Genomic DNA, 23,677 nt, shown 5'->3' with positions numbered 1-23,677 from the left:
TATATTATACACGTCAGAAAAAGATCTTCAATCTGATCAAATAAAAGAATAGCAAAATCATATCAGCTGTATATCAACTTATGAAGATAATTATTTTAAACTCATAATAAAAGCAAAAGTAAAAGTTTAAAAAAAAAAAATGAAAGTCTTTATATAGGGTGACACACACACACACAAAAAAAAAAAAAGAAAGAAAGAAATTTGAAGGTCATCTAAAAATATTTTATCGCAATCCTTAATAGTGTGTTCCAAAAGTCTTCAGCACATTTTGACATTGAATATCTCGAGAAATATTAAGGATATAAAAACTCATCTGGTATATTCGGAAATCTTGTAATCTCAAGTTTTTCATGGAATGTTTAAAGATGTTCAATGTGAGCACTATTGGTCACATGACACACATCAAGCCAAGAGTCGAATTCTTGCCAAACATATCCCAGCATTGTGTTGTCAATGGTTGCAATAGCTTCTGCTCTGGGGACCTTCAGCTCATCCACATCTCTTGGAATGGAAGGCATATAGACCAGTCCTTTCATAAATTCTCAAAAAAAAAAAAAAAAAAAAAAAAAAAATCACAGGGTGTGAGATCTGGGAGGTCAAAGAACATTAATACATTACACACGTCAGAAAAAGATCTTCAATCTGATCAAATAATCAAAAATATCTTATCTCAATCCTTATGGATATGGTTGCGATTCTCTCACCTAGATGGTCCAATCCATTGCAGTGCTGTGTTCAGAAACTGTCTAATCCTGAGGCTCCAGTGTGGTGGCGCCCCATCCTGTTGGAAAATGAAGTCATCAGACTCTTTCTCACTCAATTTATCCATTAATCTTGAAATGTGCCAAAGACTTTTGGAACACCCTGTATTTCTGTCCCCACCCCCCCACCTCCAAATTTTCTTTTTATATTTGCTGAGGATAGATCATCATACCAGATGTCAGATATTCACTCACTATTTCAGAAACTCAATCCAAGAAATCGCTTTAGGATTCTAATTATCCCTTCAAGTGCAATTGTTTGTATTTCTCTTGCACTGGGTATTTGTGTATATCCCTAAATATCTGTTTGTCTGGTAGTACATTTTGATCAATATGTGTGAGAGTGTGTGAGAGAGAGAGAGAGCAAGAAAGAGAGCTATATAAATAAATAAAATATAATTATAAATAAATTTGGGTATTATCTTACAATAAGAAACTATCAAAATAATAGAAAGCACAACATACTAGATAGAGCAATTAATAAACAAGAAAATTGATGAAAATAAAAATCAAATAAATTACAATATTTATTAATCCATCAAAAATTCAAACAAGGAATAATGATAAAGAATAATCCTTAACTCATGGATTTTCAAATATAGGCTCTTTTCACCAAAGAATAAAAATCAGTAATATATGTATGTATGTACCGGCGAAGCGAACGTCTCTCTATTCTATGTTCTGTGTATTTGGGATTGTTTTACTCTTTTATTCATGTTGAATTCACCTATTCGTAACAACCATCATCATCGTCGTCGTCATGAACGTTGAGGATTTGTGCCGTTATGGATGCGTTTTCATTTTAAAAACTGTACAACCGGCGAAGCGAACGTCTTTCTATTCTATCTTCGGTGTATTTGGGATTGTTTTACTCTTTTATTCATGTTGAATTCACCTATTCGTAACAAACATCATCATCGTCATCATAAATGCTCCTTCATATATATTCTACATGTACGTGTATGTATATATGTATGTACATGCGTGTATGTATGAATGTATGTGCATGTTGTCATGTGTGTTTATTCTTGCGTATGTATGTTTGCGTGCATCTGTTTGTATGCATGCTTGTATGTGTATGTGTATATCTTTATTTCGATATGTGTGTGGGGTGGAGAGGACTCCCAAAAGCCCTGTTAAGGCAACCCCTCTGGGTGAAGCAAATCTCCGATTTAAAAAAAACAAAAAAAAACAAAGCAGGAGACCAGTACCCACATTAAGCTGGTCTGCAGTTTGATTTGTTGCTGGCTATCTTGCTCATGCTTGTTGCTGGATCTCAACATTTTGAACCGAGAGAGAGACTTAGCTGTTGTATAAAGCTAAAACTCTGTAACATCATCTTTGTATAGATACTTCCTCAGGCATTTGTCTATAAAAATTGTCCGTGGTGATGGAAAAAGTGTCACGTGTGTAGCCCTGAAATGCTGTAAGCATGTAATAATTGATCTGCCATCATTCTATATATGCATATGTGTGTGTATGTATGTATGTATACCTATTTGTATATTTATGTATATATGTGTGTATATATTTTTTATTTATTTATTTACTTTTTGTGTATACATGTTTGTGTTTGTATGTATATACGTACATATATTTGTGTGTATATGTATATATGCATATATATGTATGCGTATAGGTGCATATATATGTATGCGTAGGTATATGTGGTAACTTTGTGTATGTATGTATATGTGCATACATGTGTATGTATGTGAATATTTATGTATATATGTGTATGTGTTATATGTATTGTGTATGTATGTGTGTATGTTTATGGGTATGTATGTATGCCAAGGACCGTCTTCAATGTCATGTCTGCTTGAGTGTGTGAATTTGCTGGCAGGACTAAAAAAAAAAAAAAAAAAAAAAGGTTATCTTCGGGCTCATGGACTTTCAGTGACTGAGGGAGTGGCACTCGTCTGACAAGACGTTGCAATCATCATTTGTGTATACATATCTTTATATATCTAGAAAAGTGAACGTGCCTGTGTGTGTCTGTGTACATTTCTTTACACAATAACTTAATTTTAAGTCTACAGACTCAAAATTTGATATACAGGATACTGAGATTTGGGAAAATCTTTGTAATCCGTTTTTGGCCAGAAATTTGGCTGTTAAGAAGAGGTCAAAGTTCAACGATTTGACCTTTGAGAACTCTACCAAACTCCTCCACCAATTTTGAGTCTTAACACTTGAAATTTTAGATATAGGTTCCTTGGACATGGATCTAACTTAATAACTTGAGTTGAGCCCCAAACAATAAATGTTAAGAGGTCATAATAGGGGTCAAAATTTAAAAATAAAATTGGCCTCTGCAGTCTCTACTGAATTACTCAGACAATTTCTGGTTTAAATATTTGAAATTTACATAAAGAGTATTCAGAGATAGAGCAAGCTTTTTAATCGGTTTGGGTCAAAAAATTTTAATTACCAATATATAAATGTATGTATGTATGTATGTTTGCATGTCTGCCTAAAACTTTTGACAAAGTTAACGGATTTTATCAAGATCATCAATATCGTTTTGAAGTTCGACTTTTCAGATGACAAATATCGAAAAACTGGCTAAAAACATTAATATCTCCACCTTCAATTGGACACTTTTCAACAGGGGGGATCCGCTTTTTTCGCCGATATTTTTTAAAGTCATCCTCTCCTTTCGATTGTCTAGCCTTAATTTAAACCTACGTCATTCCGGTTTGGCAGTGGTCGTAACAGCAAAGACGTCAGGTTTTTTTCCCCGTTCTTTTTCTCCTTCGCGGTACAGGTTCGAGCCTGCCTTCCTACTACCAGTTATTTTTTTTTTTGCTCAACATACACATCCAAACACCCGGGCAACGCCGGGCTGAAATGCTAGTATATATATATATATATATATATATATATATATATATATATATATTACTGGTTAGCATAAACTAAAAGGAAGCATAAAAATCTTTTTTGTGAAATAAAAGGCATTTTCCATCGAATTGAAGATAGTTTTTTTTTTTTTTTTTTTTTTTTTTACAAGGGTGTCACCACTTATCAAGGCCCAGAGGCCACTCGAGGATAAGGGTTAATAGGTATACATTAGTCATTGTGATTTTAGCATAGTAAACAGTGGGAATTTTGCAACTTGGATTACTTAGGGGGACGATTCAATTAGAACTTGTTCACATTGGACATTTTCTTCTTCTTTTTTTTCATAGGTATCATCTCATTATCAAGGCCACGAGGCCACTCAAGGATAAGGGTTAAAGAGTGTACAGTAGAAATTGGACAATATAATAATCATTAGTAATGAAAATTTGTTAAATTTGATAACTTATATGGAACGGCTAAAAGTAGCAAACACTGAAGATCCAGAAACAAGAATCCGCAATCCGAGGTGTGAACGCATCAGACTTAACTGATCCTTTCACAGTGAAGATTTTTCATTTGTTTTAAATAAACTTAACTCTAAGTCTAACTTGTCCATCCAGTTTCAACCATAACTCTTCAACAGTCTTTGCTTTATCACCTTCCCATGATATTGGAGGCAGCAGCCAATTCGGTGATCATCTCCTTAGCAAGAAATCTCATAGATAATGCCTTATCAAAACAATCTCTAAACTATTCCTAAACTGAAGAATCTATCACAGTGAAAATCAAGGCAATGCCGAGAGGGATGAGGTGGGGATTGACAAAGTTACCTATTATATCCTGGTCTGATATCTTATACTACAGCAAGTAACGCATTAGAAATGGTTATCCATTTTAAAATGAATTGTTGCAAAACCAAATTATGGTGTCCTACTGACTAAAACAGTAAATCTATTATATGTGGTAGTTTCCTTCAGTCTTGACAGACTATAGATACCCACTGTAACGATGCCTGTGCATGGAAAACAAAAATCCCAGATCATATCAATTAATATAGGGTTATGTTGCCCTCAGCATTAGAATTTAAGACTGTTTCAAAAACCGCACATTTGTGAATCCATTAGTATGAGTTTTTGTCTGGACATCAATGATATTGAAATAATCCTTAACCCATGGGTTCTCAAAGATAGGCTCTTTTCACCAAAGGATAAAAATCAGTAAAATATGTATTACTGGTTAGCAAAAATTTGTGGGGAAAAAAAATAATCGTTTTTGTGAATTAAAAAAAGTTAAGGTTGGGAATCAAACAATGAAGATCCAGTCTCTAAACAATTCCTCAACTGAAAAATCCATCATAGTGACAATCAAGGCAATGCAAAGAGAAAGGAGTGCAGTTAGTGACACAGTTATAGTTTCTTACAAACCAAAAATCCCAGACGATATCAACTAATATGGTGTTATGTTGCTCGTCGTATTAAAATTTAAGACTATTTTAGAAACCCTGCATTTGTGAACCCATATGTATGAGTTTTTGTCTGGATATCATTTGAAATGAACTTGCAGACATCATTGATTTTATTTTTTTCTGGAATTAAGTGCAGTTTAGAAAGTCATTCTTAATGTGTGGAGGGAGACTTTAATTATTCTGTACTTTCACCTAACAGTTTAATAAACTAAAGATACGGTAACAATCTAATTCAACTTGAAAATCCCAGCTAAAAAAATTAATGTGGTCCATAAACTGCACAAGCATCCATTTTTAAAACTATTTTACTTTTATTTTCCGTAAAATGAATTTTCATCAGCAACAACTTGAAATATTGAAGCAATTAATTCTTCAAAATTTTATGCATGTTTACACGAGAAAGAGTGAGAGGGGATGGTCACAGTGTTGCATTTAAGATAATACTAAACTTTTTTAGCCAATCAAAATCAAACCTTGCGATTAATTTAACAAAAACTCTGCTGAATTAAAAAAAAAAAAAAAAAAAAATTATTCTCACCTGCCAGCCATTTTCTGATGCTTCCTGCGTGTGTTGTACAAGGTCCTGTAACGTAGAGAGTTTCTGTTCCAACATTTGCTCTCTGTGTAGGGCCTCCTGAAATGAAGACAAAAAAAAGCAATTTGGATAAGTTCTATATCATGATGCAAAGAAAAGGAACTTTCTGGCAAAAAACTAAAAATTTCAAGAAATCAGAGTAGCCAAAGTATGTGACAGAGAGAAATTAATGAAGAAAGGGAAGAAAGAGAGAGAGAGAGGGGAAATTTTGGTGATTTTGTTTTTATGGCATAGAAACCTTTTTTGGGGTTATTTCATGCCAAATCCATGAATTTTGGAAGAAGTTTTTATGTTTTAAGTTCTTTATATCTTGAAATATTTATTCATGAAGTTTGGTTTGATTGTTTTATTTTATGGCATGTCAACCTTCTTTGGATGATTCAATGCTGCATTCAATAAATTGGGAAAAGTTCTTATGTTTCAAATTCTTGTTATCTCCAAACTCATGCTTGTTTTGTAGAGGATCATTTTTTATTTTTTTTTTTTTTTTTTTTGGACTTTGCAGATCATGATTGACTTTTGCAAATGAAAAAGAAACAAACAATTACATTAATGTTTGGTCCGTTTTAGGTCAGGAAGTCCATATCTTTAGACAGCACCAGAGATAGAGATTTAACATGAAAGTTAAAAAACACACTATTTAATTTTTATGCTTCCAGGCAATGCTGGGTAGCCCTGCTAATAGAAAACTAGCATTCGTCAGAGTTGTCAAAGTAACTCATTTTCTTTAATCAATTACTCCATTTCATATTCATGCTATCGTTTTTCAAACGTTCAAAATAAAATGAGATCATCTGATTACCCAATTAATCTGATGTCGCTCAAGTAAACAATGCCAACTTTACTCATTTTAAAATGAATTGTTGCAAAACCAAATTATGGTGTCCTACTGACTAAAACAGTAAATCTATTACATGTGGTAGCTTCCTTCAGTCTTGACAGACTATAGATACCCACTGTAACGGTGCCTGTGCATGGAATTTTTGTGGCAAGAGTTGCGCAATCTCCAACCACACCTCTCCTGAGTGGCACTGTTAAATATCAGTGGCAAGTGGGGGTTCAGGACAGCTGAAAACAATGCTGAGATAAGCAGAGGCACCTAGAATTCCCAAATGGTCACCCATCTAGTACTAGCCAGTCTGAACATTGCTTAACTTCGGTGATCTGACAAGAACCAGTGTGTCAACATGATTATGCCATATCTATTATATAAAAGGCAAATGTCTGTCTGTATGTCCAACTAAAACTTCAAAACTACAAAATAAAAACCTTTATTTATTTATAATTGTTTCAACCTTGAATATTACAAATCTAAAATTTAAAAAAAAAAAAGAAAAGAAAAATTCATTATTTGGAGACCAATAGCCATTTATATCAGTTAAGGTTATGAAGATGTACACACGTCGTTTAATGTTATCATATAAAGAGAAGTAACTCATTTATTTTTCAGTTATTTCCCTTACACCAACTCTAGTTATGTGTGCATGTTGAGAGAGAGGAATGGGCTGGATGAAAAAAAAAATAGGGTGTGGAAAGCAGGAGGGGGTAGGGGTACAGAGTAGGGTGAAAACGAGAGGGATAGAAGTTATGTTACACTTTTACCCTTGGCAATGCTGGGTAGCCCTGCTAGTTTTAAATAAATATATTTAAAAAAATGACATTCGCTTTATTGATTTGAAGACTCTTTGGCTGACGATTAGTTTTACAGTAAGAGATCAGAAATTATTATCGACATATCTAGAAAAGTGAGAACGTGCATGAGAGAGGATGCTTCTCAACGTAAATGCTCAACGAATTTTTGATCTACAGATTTGACATTTGGTATATAGGATATTCAGACATGTGGAAAACTTAAATCGGTTTTCATCTAGAAAGAGGGGTTGCTAAGGGGTCAAAATAATTAGCAAACTGGTACGGGGGGGGGATGTTTAACTGTTTGTCAACTGTGCACACACGGTCGAGAAACATGACCGCTTTATTATGTTAATAAGATTTTTTTTTTTTTTTTTTGAAAACACTATGTAAATGTGGTGTAATGGTTAGTATACCTGGCTCGATATTTTGATCTCAGCTCAAGTATTATTTTTTACTGCCAAGAAGTGAAGTGTTTAGATAAAATATAATACTTGCATGTCTCAGTTTCTGTATTAATTAAAATATAGTATCAACGCTTATTTTACAATCAGGCAATTCCAGGTGGCCTGCTAATTGTTTTAAAAAGAATTTACTACAGTTTTTAAGTAGATAAGTTAAGTTTTCATTTTATTTAAAGAATATTTAACTGACGATGACTATTTTTTATGGAAAATGATTTATTTTTGTTGCTATTGTTTTTAAATAAATTATTTTTTCTTGAAATAAAAACATTTTGGATAAATTATATCATGATGAAAGGAAAATGAATTTTGTGACCACAAGCAAAGAATTTCAATATCGTATAGATTAAGCATTTATCATAGTTGCAAAATTATTTAATTTTTTTTTTTTTTTTCTTTCTTATTACACCACTAGTGGTACTTCACACAGCATTGTGACGATATATTCTAGGTCAGAAGATTTTTTCTTCTTACGGCATATCAATCCTTTTTTTGTTCAGCTATTTTGGTAAAAAAAAAAATTATGCTTCAAGTTCTTTATATCTTCAAATATTTATTCATGTTTAATCTGGTAGGTTTGTGGAGGCAAATTGTTTTTGGCTTTGCAGAACATGATTGAGTTCTGCAAAGGGAAAAAGAGAAGAAAAACAAATGATATTAATGTTTGGGAAGGAGGCTGGGGGTCATTTTATGCATGTACACATATACTCTGAAGAACGAATAAAATGTCAAAGCGATTTAAAAAAAACGGATTGCATTTCTTTATGCTTGTTTTATTTTTATTGATTTTTTTTTTTAATAAAGTCCATAAAAGCAGTTGTTTGGATGAGGAAGACAGCAATGGAAAGAAGAGATGTACCCTCAAGATTCCACATCGTAACCGAAGAAAGACCAGTAAATTCAATCAGTAAATTCAATGATGCATTTTAAAAAAAATTTTTTTTTTTTTTTTTTTACAAGGAAATCACCACTTATCAAGGCCCGAAGGCTACTTGAGGATAAGGAGTTACTGAACGTAAGGTGATAGTGTAAGGGTGTAGATTGGGTAGAATTTGATTATTTAAGGGGATGGCTCAACAAGAACTTGTTTACATCGAACTTGAAGGCTACTATATTGTAGTCAGCCTGGAAGTAGGCCAGTGAAACATTGTTTCATAGCTGGGCAGTTCTAGCAAAGAAAATTTAATCATGGAAGTTGCATTTAGATTTAGGCACAAAACGGGAGTGGGTGAAATTGTTGATAGTGGTTATCAGCTTAATAATGACTAAGAAAATGATCAACAGATCAAGTTGAACCGTTAAGACATTTAACAACTTACAGATTAAATAGTAATGTGGAAGCTGCTGGATGCGTGATGATTCAATGTCTGATGTGTGGCACATTTTTGTTTACATCTCAAACTGTCATGGCGGATTCTATCTCTACTCCAAAGGCAATAACTCTCCCTTCTCCAGTTCAAAGGAAATAACTATATATATTTTTAGGTGCAGTAAAGTGTACCAAGTATCAAGGAAAAACACACCATAGGGAGAGAGGATGTGCCAACAACATTCACTATTATTGGTGAAGATGCAAGCTTTATGTGATATGCTTAACTCAAAGGATGAGAATGGAAAGTGAAAATAAATAACCACTGGTGTAGAGCATTAATAATATTCATATTTGGAGGAGGAGGGCGAGGGGGGGGGGTCAAATGATGATAATTAAAATATTTGACATTTTAACTTCCCAAATTGTCACTGTCCAAGTCTTTACTAATAAGCATCACTTTAAAAATTGACACACTTTAAATCAGAAACTAACGGAAGTAGAACAGACAAGACAAACGCATGCATACACAGACATGTCTTTACTATATATACTGAGGTACGTGTATGTGCTTGTATATTTTGTATGAACAGGATCCACTCCTAAACTAATTAACCAATCATTTGAAACAAGTTTACTCGAAATAAGAGGTCCATTTTTTTTTTTTTTTTTTGTACAGGGAAGTCAAGGTCCAAAGGCCACTCGAGGATAATGGCTAAATGTGGGCTATATTTAGTTTTATTCAAAGGAGATAAAAGGGGGAGCACTTTGTGAAAATTTAGATATCTGATTTTTTTTTTTTTTTTTTTTAAATTTCAGCAATATATATAAGACATCAATTAATAAATATTCCTTAAATTTTCTTTTCTTTGCCGTCATTATTTTACGAATTAGGCAAATTTCCCTAAATTGCCATTTCTTAGCACCCCTTAAACTTTAGACATTTTCTAGAATCAAAATCATCTATTGGATTCTGATCAAAACAAACAATAATTCTAGACATAAGATACAGTAAAACTGCATCCTGACTTTAATCTGTGCAAGAGGACATAAAAGTGGTGCAAAACTGTTCTGTTTAAGGAATTCATTTCATAAAATTGGTATTCTTTTGTATTAGCATAATTTTTAACTTACAGAAACATTATTGGCTACATTTTGTGCAGCAACAGCTTTATGGAGCAACGTAATGCAGCCACTGCATGTAAAATAAGGCAACTCTTCATCACTTAGAAAGTCCAATACATGGTAGCGTTCTCATGCTTTTACTATCGCCAATAACAATAAAAAATTACATATATGACTTTTTGACCGAGTTTGAATCTCCTGAGCAGCAGTAATTATCACTTTCCTACAACGATGACTTAATTTATTTTATATATTTATTAAATGATTTTCCATGTGATTTTAATTTACACTGTTTATAATTTTATAATGTATACTAAAAAACAACTAGTACATTGAGTGTGCTAGGACATATGTATATATATATATATATATATATATATATATATATAGCAGAACTGGTAAATATGTGTAACTAAACAGATAAAACGGTAATAATATATATATATATATATATATATATATATATATACACACACACACACACACATATACATATATATGCATAGAGATTGGAAGGATAAAATTGTCGCCATAGAAAAGCCAACATGATTTCATTTCAGTTTGATGAAAACGGATTTTCTTTTTTTGTTGCAAACCATCTACTAGTTGGCCAGTTGTGTACAAATCCTAAGAGCAATAGGAGCTCTCTATTATGTCTAAAGGTGACACAATGTTCAACAAGCAAGATCGGAGATGCACTGCTGTACAACTCATACTCTTTACCAAGTTATGACAACAGGACCATTGCCAGCACCCTCAAAATGCATCGCTGGATTTCCACAAATAACAGGGGCATGCCAAGGGTGATGAAATTGTTTCCAGCCAAAGTTACGATCTTTGGTGTGGTTTCAAGTGAGGACCACACCATGACACCTCACATCTTCGAAGTCGGCTTGAAAGTGTTTAATGTGTAAAAAGTGTACCTGGATGTGCTGAAGAGTGTGGTGATCCCCTGATGCAATCAGGTGGTCGCTGGTAGACCCCGAATGTGGCAGCAGGACTCGGCACTAGCCCACAAGTCCAAAGAGACCCAGGCTTGGCTTCAGAAGGAGTGCTACAACTTTGTACCCTTCTCTCACTGCACCCCTCTCTCCCCGACCTTAACCCGCTGGACTACTTTGTTTGGTCATACGTTAAGAACATCACCAACATGACCTCCCACAACACCAAAGCTAGCTTGATCGCCAAGTATTTGCTGAGCTCCTGCCAGCACTTGTGGAAAAGCATGCTTCCAGTTCCGGACCCATATTGAGACGGTTATTGAAGCTGAAGGTGGCTACATTGAATAGATGTCTGCTTTACTACATAATCAAGTTATTTGAATTGAGTTTTTCAATAAAAGTTTTAAAATAAAGCTGTAGTGTTGTTTTCTTTAAGACGACACTTATCATCCCACTAGTGTATGTGTTATTTTGTGTGTCCCGGTTACATCTTTTTTTTTTTCTTTTGAGTGACTGCCGTTTAATTGTTATGACCTTCCATTTCTTGTAATAACTAATTTTACCAAGAATTTTTCATAAGTTTTGTTTATAGCTGAAGGAATTTAAGTCATACATATATATATATATATATATATAAACATATTTTTTTCTTCATAAGTTTTGCTTTCGATTCAAGCTAATGCACTTGAGTCATAGATAGATTTTTTTAATTTTTGAAATCACATCTTTATAATATATAAGAATCGATGGAAAATTGATTATAATAATATATACAAAATCTGCTTAAATTAAAATATCATATTTAAGCGTATTTTACAACCGGGCTACGCCGAGTGTCCTTACTAGCTTAGATAAATAGTTTTGCAGTTTTAACAAAAAAGCTACAATAATATCAGGGGGTCTTCATTTATGCTGAACACCCACAGAACGCAAACATTAATATATTACATACAAAAAAGTCTGCTGTGGAATTTCCACAGTTCCCGCTAATATATTTTATCATTTGTATTGAACTATGTAGCACAATATATTATTAGTTTTTTGTTTTTTTACTAGCGAGTGTGTATACTCAAAAGTAAAACCCTTAAAGAGAAATCCCAAAATAAATGGAACATTTTCCGAGCAAAATAATCTTGTGGATGATGCATCAGAGTACTTTTCTATCCACTGAAGAGAATCATCATTCTAAAGCCATCATCAGCATCCTCTTCTACCCGCATCTTCCCCCTGGGAAAATGTTCTGCCCTCATGATTCAAAAGTAATGATGGACAACTGTTTTTTTCCTTTCTTACACTCGCCCTACAAACACACACTCTGGCCTTATGATATCAACAGATTCCACAGCAGCTGTTTCTCAGTCATCGCTTGAAGAGATATTCATATGGTTTATTTAGCATCCCTTCATCCCCACCTTATCTTTTCCCTACCTACAGGTAAACATTTTCTTTTCAGCAATTCTATCAATATCCTGATATGTGACCACGTTTTTTTCTTTTTTTTTTTCAGAAAACAGTGAAAGATAAAAATATATATATATATATATATATATATATATATATATATATATATATATATACACACCCCGGTCGTATCGATTGGTTTCCTAGATGCAAATCCAATGAAACTCGTGTGATTGTATTTATTTGCTTCCCCACCAAAGCAAATTACGCACAAGGCCGTTTTTAATGTGGGGTAAAAACCAGCTCCCCTAAAAGTAGGCAAAAGAGGACACTCTTGTTACCAAAAATAATATTGTCCCAGTATAGAGGGTCTCCCCTCCATTGACTGGGACAAAATACCTTAGGTGCAGCATCTGCAGAACAGATACTACACTTTGATCCTGGCCCGAAAGCCAAGAAGTATTTATTTGCTTCCCCACTGAGCAAATTAGGCACAAGGCCGTTTTTTTAATGTGGAGAGAGAGAGGGAGGGGGGAGGGAAAAGGGGCCAGCTCCCGATAGGTGGGAAATGGGAGCTGGATAGTGACAATTGGTATGAAGGGTTGCCCCTACATTGACCAAGGTCTTATATGTGGGGTCGTCCCTACATATGGTCTTTGCTTGCAGTATCTGCCGGAACAGATACTACACTTTGATCCCGGCCCGAAGGCCAAGAACAGAAAAAAGGCATGCCTCAAAGATAGCTCAATGCAGGACAGAGCTGATATATAGTCAGTTTATTATACAAACATTATTGGTTACATATGTGCATACATGTTTCAGTGGAGTTCTAATTTAAAGACAACACGTCATCAGACCAAAAAAAGAATTGATATTGAAACAAGTGTCAAGATTACATTGGTTTTTATAAGATATTTGGGTGCAATATATATATATATATATATATATATTCACGCACAAAGACATGACAGAAAAGAATAGACACTAATAAACACTAAGATAAATATTTTTCCTAACATTAATATATGCTTATTTATATTTACAAGAAATAACTTTGAGTAGCTCATTAAAATTGCATGTAACAACATTGAAGCATGCTACAAAGCAAAGAAACATCAGACCCATCAGAATTTCTGCAAAGACGAATCATGGCTCAACATGAAGTTGGTCTTAGTCAATGCAAAATAGGATATTTTTCAATACGCTTTTTTACTGTTACTAGAGTGATCGTACAATTCACAAGAGAGGACAAAGAGTGCACAAAACCTCATCCAGGTTGCCCTAGGCCCTCTGAAAGAACTTTGCGTCTTGTTAAAAATATATGATCTATTGTTATATCTAGCATACACTGAGATTCTAAACAAAAAGGATTGGTACACACAAAGAGTGAAATATAATTGAAAAAACATTTTACCAAAACAACACACACACATATATATAAAAAAAATTTTTAATTAATAATATGAAAAAAAAAAAAAAAAAAAAAAAAAAATTGCGACCCCAATTTACTTATCTTCTCACAAGGACAAAATTAAACAATTTTTTATGCAGGGCACTCTGGATGAACCAAAAATAAAAACCAACTCAGTCAAGAAGGATCTCTAGCTTCTGACCAAAGATAACACCTTACACATTGAAATATTTATTTACACAGAATGTAAAATCTTACATTTGAACAAATTAGGCATATGGCAATTCAAAAGTGAGTAAATGAATATCGTTGGTCATTACTGAAAATGTCTATCATATTCACATTATTTGGATTCATTGAACTACTGTTCTCATCACGAGTATCATTCTCACGTTTCAGTCGATGTAACAAGATACTGAAGAAGGTCAGAACCTTCTTCAGACGTATCTTGTCAAACTCAAAAATTTGGACGAAATTTTGAACAGAGCCTTTTATTTACTTCAGTGGGTAGCATGTTCTTGTTCCATCAACCATGACTGGATATAGGTCCTAGCAAATCTGGCAAATAGCAAATAGGATCCTGAACAGAAACGTGCGTTCTATCCCAACCATTATCAATGGACCAGAGGTCATCTCGACAGCATCTAACAAAGCCAAACTATTTGCCAAAAACCTTGTGGCAAATTCTACCCTGTGCGACGAAGGCCATCAACTCTCCATATTCCCTCCTATAACAGACAACATGCTATGCAACATACAAATATCTGTGCGTAAGGTCGCCAAGCTAATCAAGAACCTTGACTCCAGTAAAGCAACTGGTCCTGACGGTATTCCAATTATAGTGTTTTTTCGATCGCCTACACTGAGAATTTCAACCTTCAAGAGAATATCATTTTCACAATTGATTTTTCCCAGGATAACAAGAAAATGATTTCGTGTCAGGATGACAAAATAAACGTAAACTAAACGACCCAAAAAGAATGTCAGTGTATATTGAATTTTTTTTATGGTTTCATTTTATTTTTTTTAACTACTATATTGGTAATATGTAATGCTTTCTATACAGCAAAAATCAATAATCAATCAATAAATATTAAAACGGAAAAAGCCCTAATAATTCTAAAATGAATATATCGGGGTTCCATTCCGGAATATGATTGGCTCCTATAAACACAAACAGATATAGCAGCCTGAGCCTGAGAGAGAGGTAAAAGATATGCCGAAATCCTGAAGTTTAAGCATATCACCAGCTAAAACTACGAAAAACCTTCATTAAGATGACTTACCAGATTGTATTATTTGATTAAGTAGCCAGGATCACTAAGCTACTTCAAACAAATATATCCCTTTCAAGGACATAATTTTTTACTTATTTCATTTATCTTGTAATTTTATTTTGTAATTAGTTGTTGAAAACTAACACATTAGTACCTCTGCTAAATACAATTTTGTTTATGCTCTTTTTTTTTTCTGTTGATTGCTTTGAAGATTTTTTAATCATTTCATGTAGTTATTTCTATGTTTCAGGTTCAAGGTTAGAATTTTTTCAGATGTCAGCTGATTGTTTTTTTAGTGTGTATGTGATCATTAAAACTAAAGTTAATGATGGATAAACTAAATTATATATTTCTCCCATTAAATAAATGAAAAGAATTGGTTCTTGTCCAAAATTCCCTCTATATTAAAATACAAAAAAAAGAATCTATGATGCTTGTACCCATGACAAAACAAAAATATCACATTTCAAAAATCACATAAATTAGTCAAGTAGTTTTATTTCTATCAAGAAAATCATTTAAATGATTAATGGAGATTCATAGGCATTACCACATAAATCTCACAAATTTGAATTATTCAATTATCTCTCTTTGATCCGCCCCCCCCCCTAGATTGGCTTCAAAAGGCGCACAAGACAGCCACTCTTCAAAATTTGACAGAAAGATTCCCAAATTCATTAAAATTTACTTGAAGGTTGGAGGTTACATCGACCAAAACATTGTGAAAAGAAAAGTAGTCCGAAGAATTTAAATAATAAAACAAAAATCAATCAATTTAGAATTAATGATTCCGCCCCCCCCCCCAAAAAAAAACATTATAATGGAGAAAATAATTCAGAATCAATATTTATTTTTTCTGTGAACAGTAATTTCCTATTTATAAAGAAATTGTTCAAGTTTGCATTTCATAAACATCGTACGATACAGTAATGTTTATATTTGTTGTAAACAAACAGTATGTACTCTGTGATAGTCATCATGTTTACAAATTTGCCTTGAAAGTTAAAAACAACATTTACAATATGAGGTCAAGTAATAAAAAAAAAAAAATTTAGAGCTGTGATATTTTCTTTAAAAAAAAAAATAAATAAAATAAGAACACTTGTTGATGCTGTATTTCTTATAGACAGTTATAAAATAGCAAAATGACTGAATAATTGAAAACAAATTAATTAAACCATTTTTTATTTCAAATACATAATTCATTGAAATATCTTTTTTTTTTTTTTTTTTTTTTTTTTTACAAAGGCATCACCACATTATCAAGGCCCAGAGGCCACTCAAGGATAAGGGTTAAAGAGTGTACAGTAGAAGTTGGTCAATATAGTAATCATTAGTAATGAAAATTTGGTAAATTTAATAACTTATATGGAACGGCTCATCAAGAACTTATTTACTTTAGACTTGAACAAAACCATATTGTAGTCAGCCGGAAAGCAGGAAAACGGAAGACAATTCCACAGGCGTGCAGTTCTAAGAAAGAAGCTTTGTTCATGGAATCTACGTTTAGGTTTAGGCACAGATAAAGAGTGGGGGAAATTATTGATAGTGTTTACAGCTAGACGAGTGTTTCTTGTGAAAGTTTGGCGAGGGGGGACCATAGATTGAAGCTCAGTTGAACACTTTCCATGAAAATAACGATACATCAGAGACAAACTCGCAACATCTCTTCTGTGAGATAGAGGTTGCAAGGAGGAGAAAAGGACATCTCCTACGAGGCTACGAAGTCTATTTTGAACTCTATCAAGGCAGGACAAGTTCTTTCTAGCAGCTCCTGCCCAGATGTGGCAACAGTATTCCATCCTTGGACGTACCTGGCTCTTATATAGATAGAGAATAGCATCAGCAGTGAGATATCTACTGGATCGATAGAAAGATCCCACCATTTTTCCAGCGGCCTTGGCAACAGATTTGATATACGTGTTCCATTTAAGATCAGGAGTAATGGTCAAGCCCAGAAGCTTGTCAAAACTTGAGGCCTCCTGAAGACGAGAGCCATTCATTTCAATTGATGACAAATGTGGATTAGAATGTTGATGATGTAAAGAGAGAAGCTTGGTTTTAGATGCATTAAAAGTAACCAGCCACTCCTTTCCCCATTGTACTACGTGCTCAAGATCAGAGGAGAGAGAATTGGAGAGAACTTGCTCGTTTACTGTCTTAGATGTGGTACCATAAATGGTAGTGTCGTCAGCATAAATGTCTACAAATGATGTAAGGATATGATTTGGAAGATCATTAATGTAGATCAGGAAAAGAGTTGGGCCCAGGATGGATCCCTGAGGGACACCGGCATTAATATTGTGAGCTTCTGATTTTTGCCCCTCAACTACTACTCTTATGAATCTATCAGAAAGAAATGATTTAATAATTGAGAAGACTTTTCCAGCTATACCATAGCTAGCGATCTTATGAAGTAAACCTTTATGCCATACCCTATCAAAGGCTTTAGATATGTCAAGAGCAATTGCCCTAGAAAGATTGCCACCGTCGAGAGATTTGCTAATCCTATGCGATATAACTGTAAGGACATCTGCTGTAGATCTAGCAGAACGGAAACCATATTGAGTGTCACTAAGAAGGTTATTTTTGTTGAGATGTTTGATTACTTCTGTATTTAATACAGATTCTAGCAACTTACTCATGACGCACAGGAGACTTATTGGCCTGTACTGAGAGGGGGATGAGCGATCACCTGAATTCTTAAATACTTAAATCTTGTTTAATTTTTATTTTATGAAACAAAGAAAATCTATCCGAAAAAAATTGAATATATTTTTTTACATTCCAATATTTTTCAGTTATTTTGTGAACCTAACTCTAGTGACTCCATATGGAATTGGTCCTTGATATGACCTTAAACTATATCCGATGGTGACTCCCCAGCTTGCAGGCTTTGGGGAGTGTGAAGCCACCCTTTAATTGCCCTTGCTCCCAGGTCCACTCTGACCCGGAGTGATAGTACCTGTTAAGGTCCCAACTATGGGTTAAATAGAAACAGACTTAAAAAAAAAAAAAAAACGATATACTCTATTAAAAAATCGTTCTTCAAAATCACTGGATTCAGCATTAAATAACCTGAAAAGGGTTGGTATGCCGTAAAACAACCAACCGACCATATGGAATTGAAAAAAATTTTTAATAGTGTGTATAAATTTAGTAAAAATTTTAACCCCAATTGAAAATTATTTAAATGTATTGTTAATATATCGATTTCTATAACACAGATATTGACTTATGACTGTGTACATGTATATGTACATATACACATACACAAGGATTAGTAATATGTAATTTCACTGAAACCCGACAGCAGAACATGTATGCACATATGCAGTCAATTATGTTTGTAGAAATAAACATTTTATATATATATATATATATATATATATATATATATATATATGCACACACACACACGGAATTAAAGAAATAAATAGTAAGATGGTCAACATCATGAAATTTGGAATATAGACTTTTATCATTTATTTGTTATATATGCTCTGTAATCACATTGAGCTTTTTAAATTAAGGATTTGTATCTATAAAAAGTGAAAAAATTGAGTGTGTGTGTGTGTGTGTGTGTATATATATATATATATATATATATATATATATATATATACTAGCAAAAGTACCTGTCGTTGACTGGGTTCAAAAACAGCCTACAGAAAATGGACTCTGATTTATGAAAGTATGATAGGTTATGAAAAGGAAGCGTTGTAAAGAGATAGCTTCGAATTTGGGGGTATCAAAACTGAAGCAAAATATGATGAAAGTAAAAATAAAATAGATAAACCCCATAATTTATCATACCATACCTGTTCACACTGAAACACTTATCATAATATTCTGTGGATCTATATTAAAAAACCTTGTTAAACTTTGTGACATATTTCCATTCTATGGAGGTCAGGCACGAACGAACATCCAATAATTTTATTATACTATATTTCTCCAAACTGAAACATAATTATCGAAGTATACTTACGCAGATAGATACGAAAAGTCTTTATTAAAGTTTGTGCCTATTTCCATTCTATGGAGGCCAGGTGCGAACGCAGACCCCACAATTTCATTATACCATCCCTATTTAAGTTAAAACATACTTATCGAAGTATTAATATGTACATCTATATCAAAAACACTTGTAAACGTTTTTTTTTAATTTTTTATTTACATACTTTGTGGACCAGGCGCGTACGCAGGCCCCACAATTTTAATGAATCATCATTACGCCAGATCAAACATACCCAGTCCTGTGTCTCGATACATCTTCTATCATTATATGTGATCAGTTTTCTATAATAGTCAACCATATAGGAGCCTATTCGTGACCAGACACACACATAGATGTTCAGCTTTATATTATATTATATTATATTATATATATATATATATATATATATATATATATATATATATATATATATATATATGAAAGAGAGAGAGAGAGAGATGTGATGTTTGGATATGGAAAGAAATAAAAAATAACAATAAAACTCCATAACACAAAAATTAATCAATACAGAATCCACCCTCCCCCACCCCCAAAACACATTAAAATGGAAAAAACTCCCATAACTCCAAACCAATATTCTTTTTTTTCTGTGCAATACAATTTCCTATTCATAGAGACTTTATTTACATACACGTTTAGATTTGCATTTCCCTAAACATCATACGATACACTGATGTTTATATTTGTTCTAAACTAGCCGTATTCACTCAGCATTGTCCATGGGAAGAAAAATAATCAGAAAATAATTTCAAATATAGTTAGGTCATACAATTTTTGCCTCGAAAACTTAACATGGGCAATACGAAGTTAAGTAATATAACAACTTAGCGCTGTGATGTTTTCTTAAAAAAAAATAAAAACACTTGTTGATGCTGTGTTTCTTATAAATAGCTGTAAAATAGCAAATTGTTTTAACGATTCACTACAAATTAATTTTATTTCATTTTAAATCTTAAATATACCAATGAAAATAATTATATAAACTAGTGGGCCCTGTGGAAAGCAGCATCTTTCATATGTAATATATTGCTGCTAGGCATTTTGTGGATGCTCAGTGCGAATGAAGACCCCGCGATATTATTGTAGCCCTTTTGTTAAAAAAAAGAGAAAGTATTTATCTAAGTAATTTGGTTAATGTAGTGTCAGAATATATCTGGTTATTATGGTTTATTTCCAATATTCTTATAGGAGTCTGTGACTTATTTCCATTGTATGGGTACCAGAAACCCCACAATATAATTTTACCATCTTTAGACAGAACAGATACTACTTTTGGATCCTGGCCAGGAGACCAACAATGTACATACGGCTCAAAAGCAACATCATTTCTTCATTATTTAATATATCTATAAAAGTGAACGTGTCTGTGTGTGTGTGTGCATTTCCCTACACAATAACTCTGTCAATTTTCAGTCTACAGACTCGAAATTTGATATACAGGGTACTGAGATTGGGGAAAATCTTTGTAATCCGTTTTCAGCCAGAAATTTGGCTATAAAGGTGTCCAAGTTCAACGATTTGACCTTTGAGAACTCTACTAAACTCCTCCGACAATTTTGGGTATAAACACTTGAAATTTTAGATATAGGTTCCTTGGACATGGGTCTAACTTAATAACTTGATTTGAGCCCAAAACACTAAATGTTAAGGGGTCATAATAGGGGTCAAAGTTAAAAAAAATTGACCGCTCTTTTTTTTTCCCCTCAACATACACCTCCAAACACCAGGCTGAAATGCTAGTATATATATATATATATATATATATATATATATATATATATTTTTACATAACATTGCATCTCTTGTGATTGGGAGATCCTATTTATCAAAAGGGAAGATAAAAGGTGATGACATACTACAAACATTAAAATATCTAGTATCTATATACTAATAATTTAACATTTGATCAAATAATTTAAAATCTAGAAACCGTGACACACATACATATGTACGTTAAAGGTACTACGATATTAATGCATAGATTTTAAGCCTATTTTTCAATATATAATTCCAAGATATTCTTTGTTTCATTTTATTTTTGCTTTATGAACCAAGGAAAGTCTATATGAAAAAAATTCAATTTGTTTCTCTATATATCCATTTATCTAGTGTTTTCTTTTCAGATTAAATATGTTTTTAACTCATTTCAAAGTGTTTTTTAACATATTTTATTAACTGTTTGCTCATATTATAAGCTCTATTTCCTATTTGGTTTTATCGAGCTTTTACATCTGGCTGAGATAATTTTATAAATATTAATTCTTTAATATTTATAATATACTTTAATTTTACCATCTTGGATCATTTTGGTAAATTTATATATATATGATGGGATGATTTCAATATTTTTCCTCCTGATTCCAGTACAATTACCGATCCTTTACTAAATTCCCAATTCCGATTCTTTATGAATCTCTAAATATTTAACTATGAAGTAGTTATTTTTTTTCCAATTATCATAAAAAAAACAAACACATTAAATGTGCAGATATTTTTTCAAGCATAGAAATTACACTTGTAAGGGATGACCTATAGATTTTAGTTTTAATATTAGTTTAAAATCAATAAACATTTATTATTTTTATTATTACTACCAGCAGTGAAAGATTTTATTTTTAACAAAATCAAATAAAAGAAAAAAAAAAAACAAGTAAAAGAATTATTTTTGGCATCGGAAAATAGGTACAAATTTTTCTGATTCCAATACCACTAAAAGTTTTGATTTTTACGATTCTAATTAATCATCCCAGAGAGAGAGAGAGATAATATGTTTGAGAATGGAAGGAAATAAATAAAAACAAAACATAAAACCGTCGATAATAAACAAAAATCAATCAATACAGACTCAATAATTCCTATCTCCCCACATACAAAAAAAAAAAAAAGTTATTAAAATTAAAATGGAGAAAACACTAATACCTTGAAACCAATATTTATTTTCCTTGAGAATGGTAACTTCCTGTTTATAAAGACTTTGTATACAAGTTTGGGTGTGCATCCCCAAACATCGTAAGATACAGTAATGTTTACATTTGGTAAAGAAAATTACCCCCCCCACACACACACACACAAATCTAACCTTTTTTTTTTTTAATAGACACAAAGCAATCAACATAAAAAATAGACTGTAAATATATAAAACCGTTTGAAAAATAAGTTTATTTCTATTTTCGGCAAAAAAAAAATAAAATAAAATAAATAAAAAAGAAAAAGAAGGTAAGTGGAAGAAAATCTACTGCGCCCTTACCTGAAGGTACTGTGCCAGCTGGTAGAGTTCTTGTGACTGTATCGTAACTCCTGGTGCAGCTGGGTTACTTAAGAGAGTGTTACAGTTGGGGTATCTGAATCAGAAAAAAAACAACAAAAAAAAACAAAGGCGAGATTAAGAAACAAACTTTATAGCAACTCACACAACTAAACTAAACTTGAGGTTCTTGTGTTGGCTTGGGGAAAAATAAATAAATGAATGAATACAAAAAAAAAAAAAAGGTGTATATGCTAGCACTGGGTGGATAATCTAAATAAGAGATTGTTTGTCCCCCCTGTTTGAAACAGGCTGAGCATATGTGGTTAGGTGTGTATGGATTTACCAGAACCCTTCTGTAAAAATAGAAATGCTTTCCTAATCGTTCCTCAATCTTTCTCACACACACACACACACACACACACACACACACACACACACACACACACACACACAAGAGAGAGAGAACCTGTGGGCGGGTGAAAGGGGGTAGGGTGGTGTATACTTCCTTTTCAAGTGACTCCCAACAGTGGCTGGCAGCATGACCCACTAAACCTAGTTATAATGAGATAGCAACTACCCTCATCATAACCCAGCCCCCCCCCATATGATAATATAACTCCCAGCAAACCAATTGCCTTCAAAGTTACAGATAATTGTCTACCTCTCTCCCTCCCTCTACACAGTACTGCACTACACACACACACACACACACACACACACACACACACACACACATAGTGCTAGACACCTAATTATGTCAACATATCTACATTTGTCATAGAACAGTCACTTTCCTAAATAGATGACTACATACTGAAAGAAAAATAAAAACAGTGAAGGGATCTGATTTTATTAGTTTGTGAAAGAAGGGAGACAACTCTCCCAACCTCAACAGTTTAAGAGGGTCTTTTTTTTTTTTTTAAAAAGTTCTCTTCCACTGCAAGAACTCAGACACCAGGGTTGAAAAGTGGTATTAAGAAATCAGTCCGTCTCCCCCACTTCTAAGGTGGAGCACTCTGACCTGCAAAAAGTGCATGGGTAGCCTCGTTAGCATTCCCTGGTAAGAGTGTCTCATGCGATTAGCAATAAACTAATCCTTTCTCAGAGAAATGGCAAGGCCTGAGAGGGTGGACCTCCTAGAACTGCAAACAAACAAACTCCCACTGCGAAATCAATAGAGA

At 33.2% G+C, this 23,677-nt stretch overlaps 1 protein-coding gene across 50 annotated transcripts in view; it reads right to left on the bottom strand.

Annotated features, from left to right (window-relative positions):
* Positions 1-23,677, bottom strand: part of LOC145249698 (uncharacterized) — a 369,665-nt gene that overhangs the window by 128,540 nt on the left and 217,448 nt on the right. For all 50 annotated transcript variants that reach the window (XM_080111510.1, XM_080111534.1, XM_080111516.1 and 47 more), the window contains exons 5-6: positions 22,497-22,590; positions 5,612-5,707 (exon numbers count right to left, since the gene is read on the bottom strand). In XM_080111510.1, coding sequence (XP_079967636.1) covers positions 5,612-5,707; positions 22,497-22,590 — 190 coding nt within the window. The remainder of the gene's footprint in view (positions 1-5,611; positions 5,708-22,496; positions 22,591-23,677) is intronic.

This window comes from Euprymna scolopes, chromosome 28, assembly GCF_053919585.1.
Source record: "Euprymna scolopes isolate OS-2025 chromosome 28, ASM5391958v1, whole genome shotgun sequence".
Taxonomy (NCBI): domain Eukaryota; kingdom Metazoa; phylum Mollusca; class Cephalopoda; order Sepiida; family Sepiolidae; genus Euprymna; species Euprymna scolopes.
This window is presented reverse-complemented; position numbering and strand designations above follow the sequence as displayed.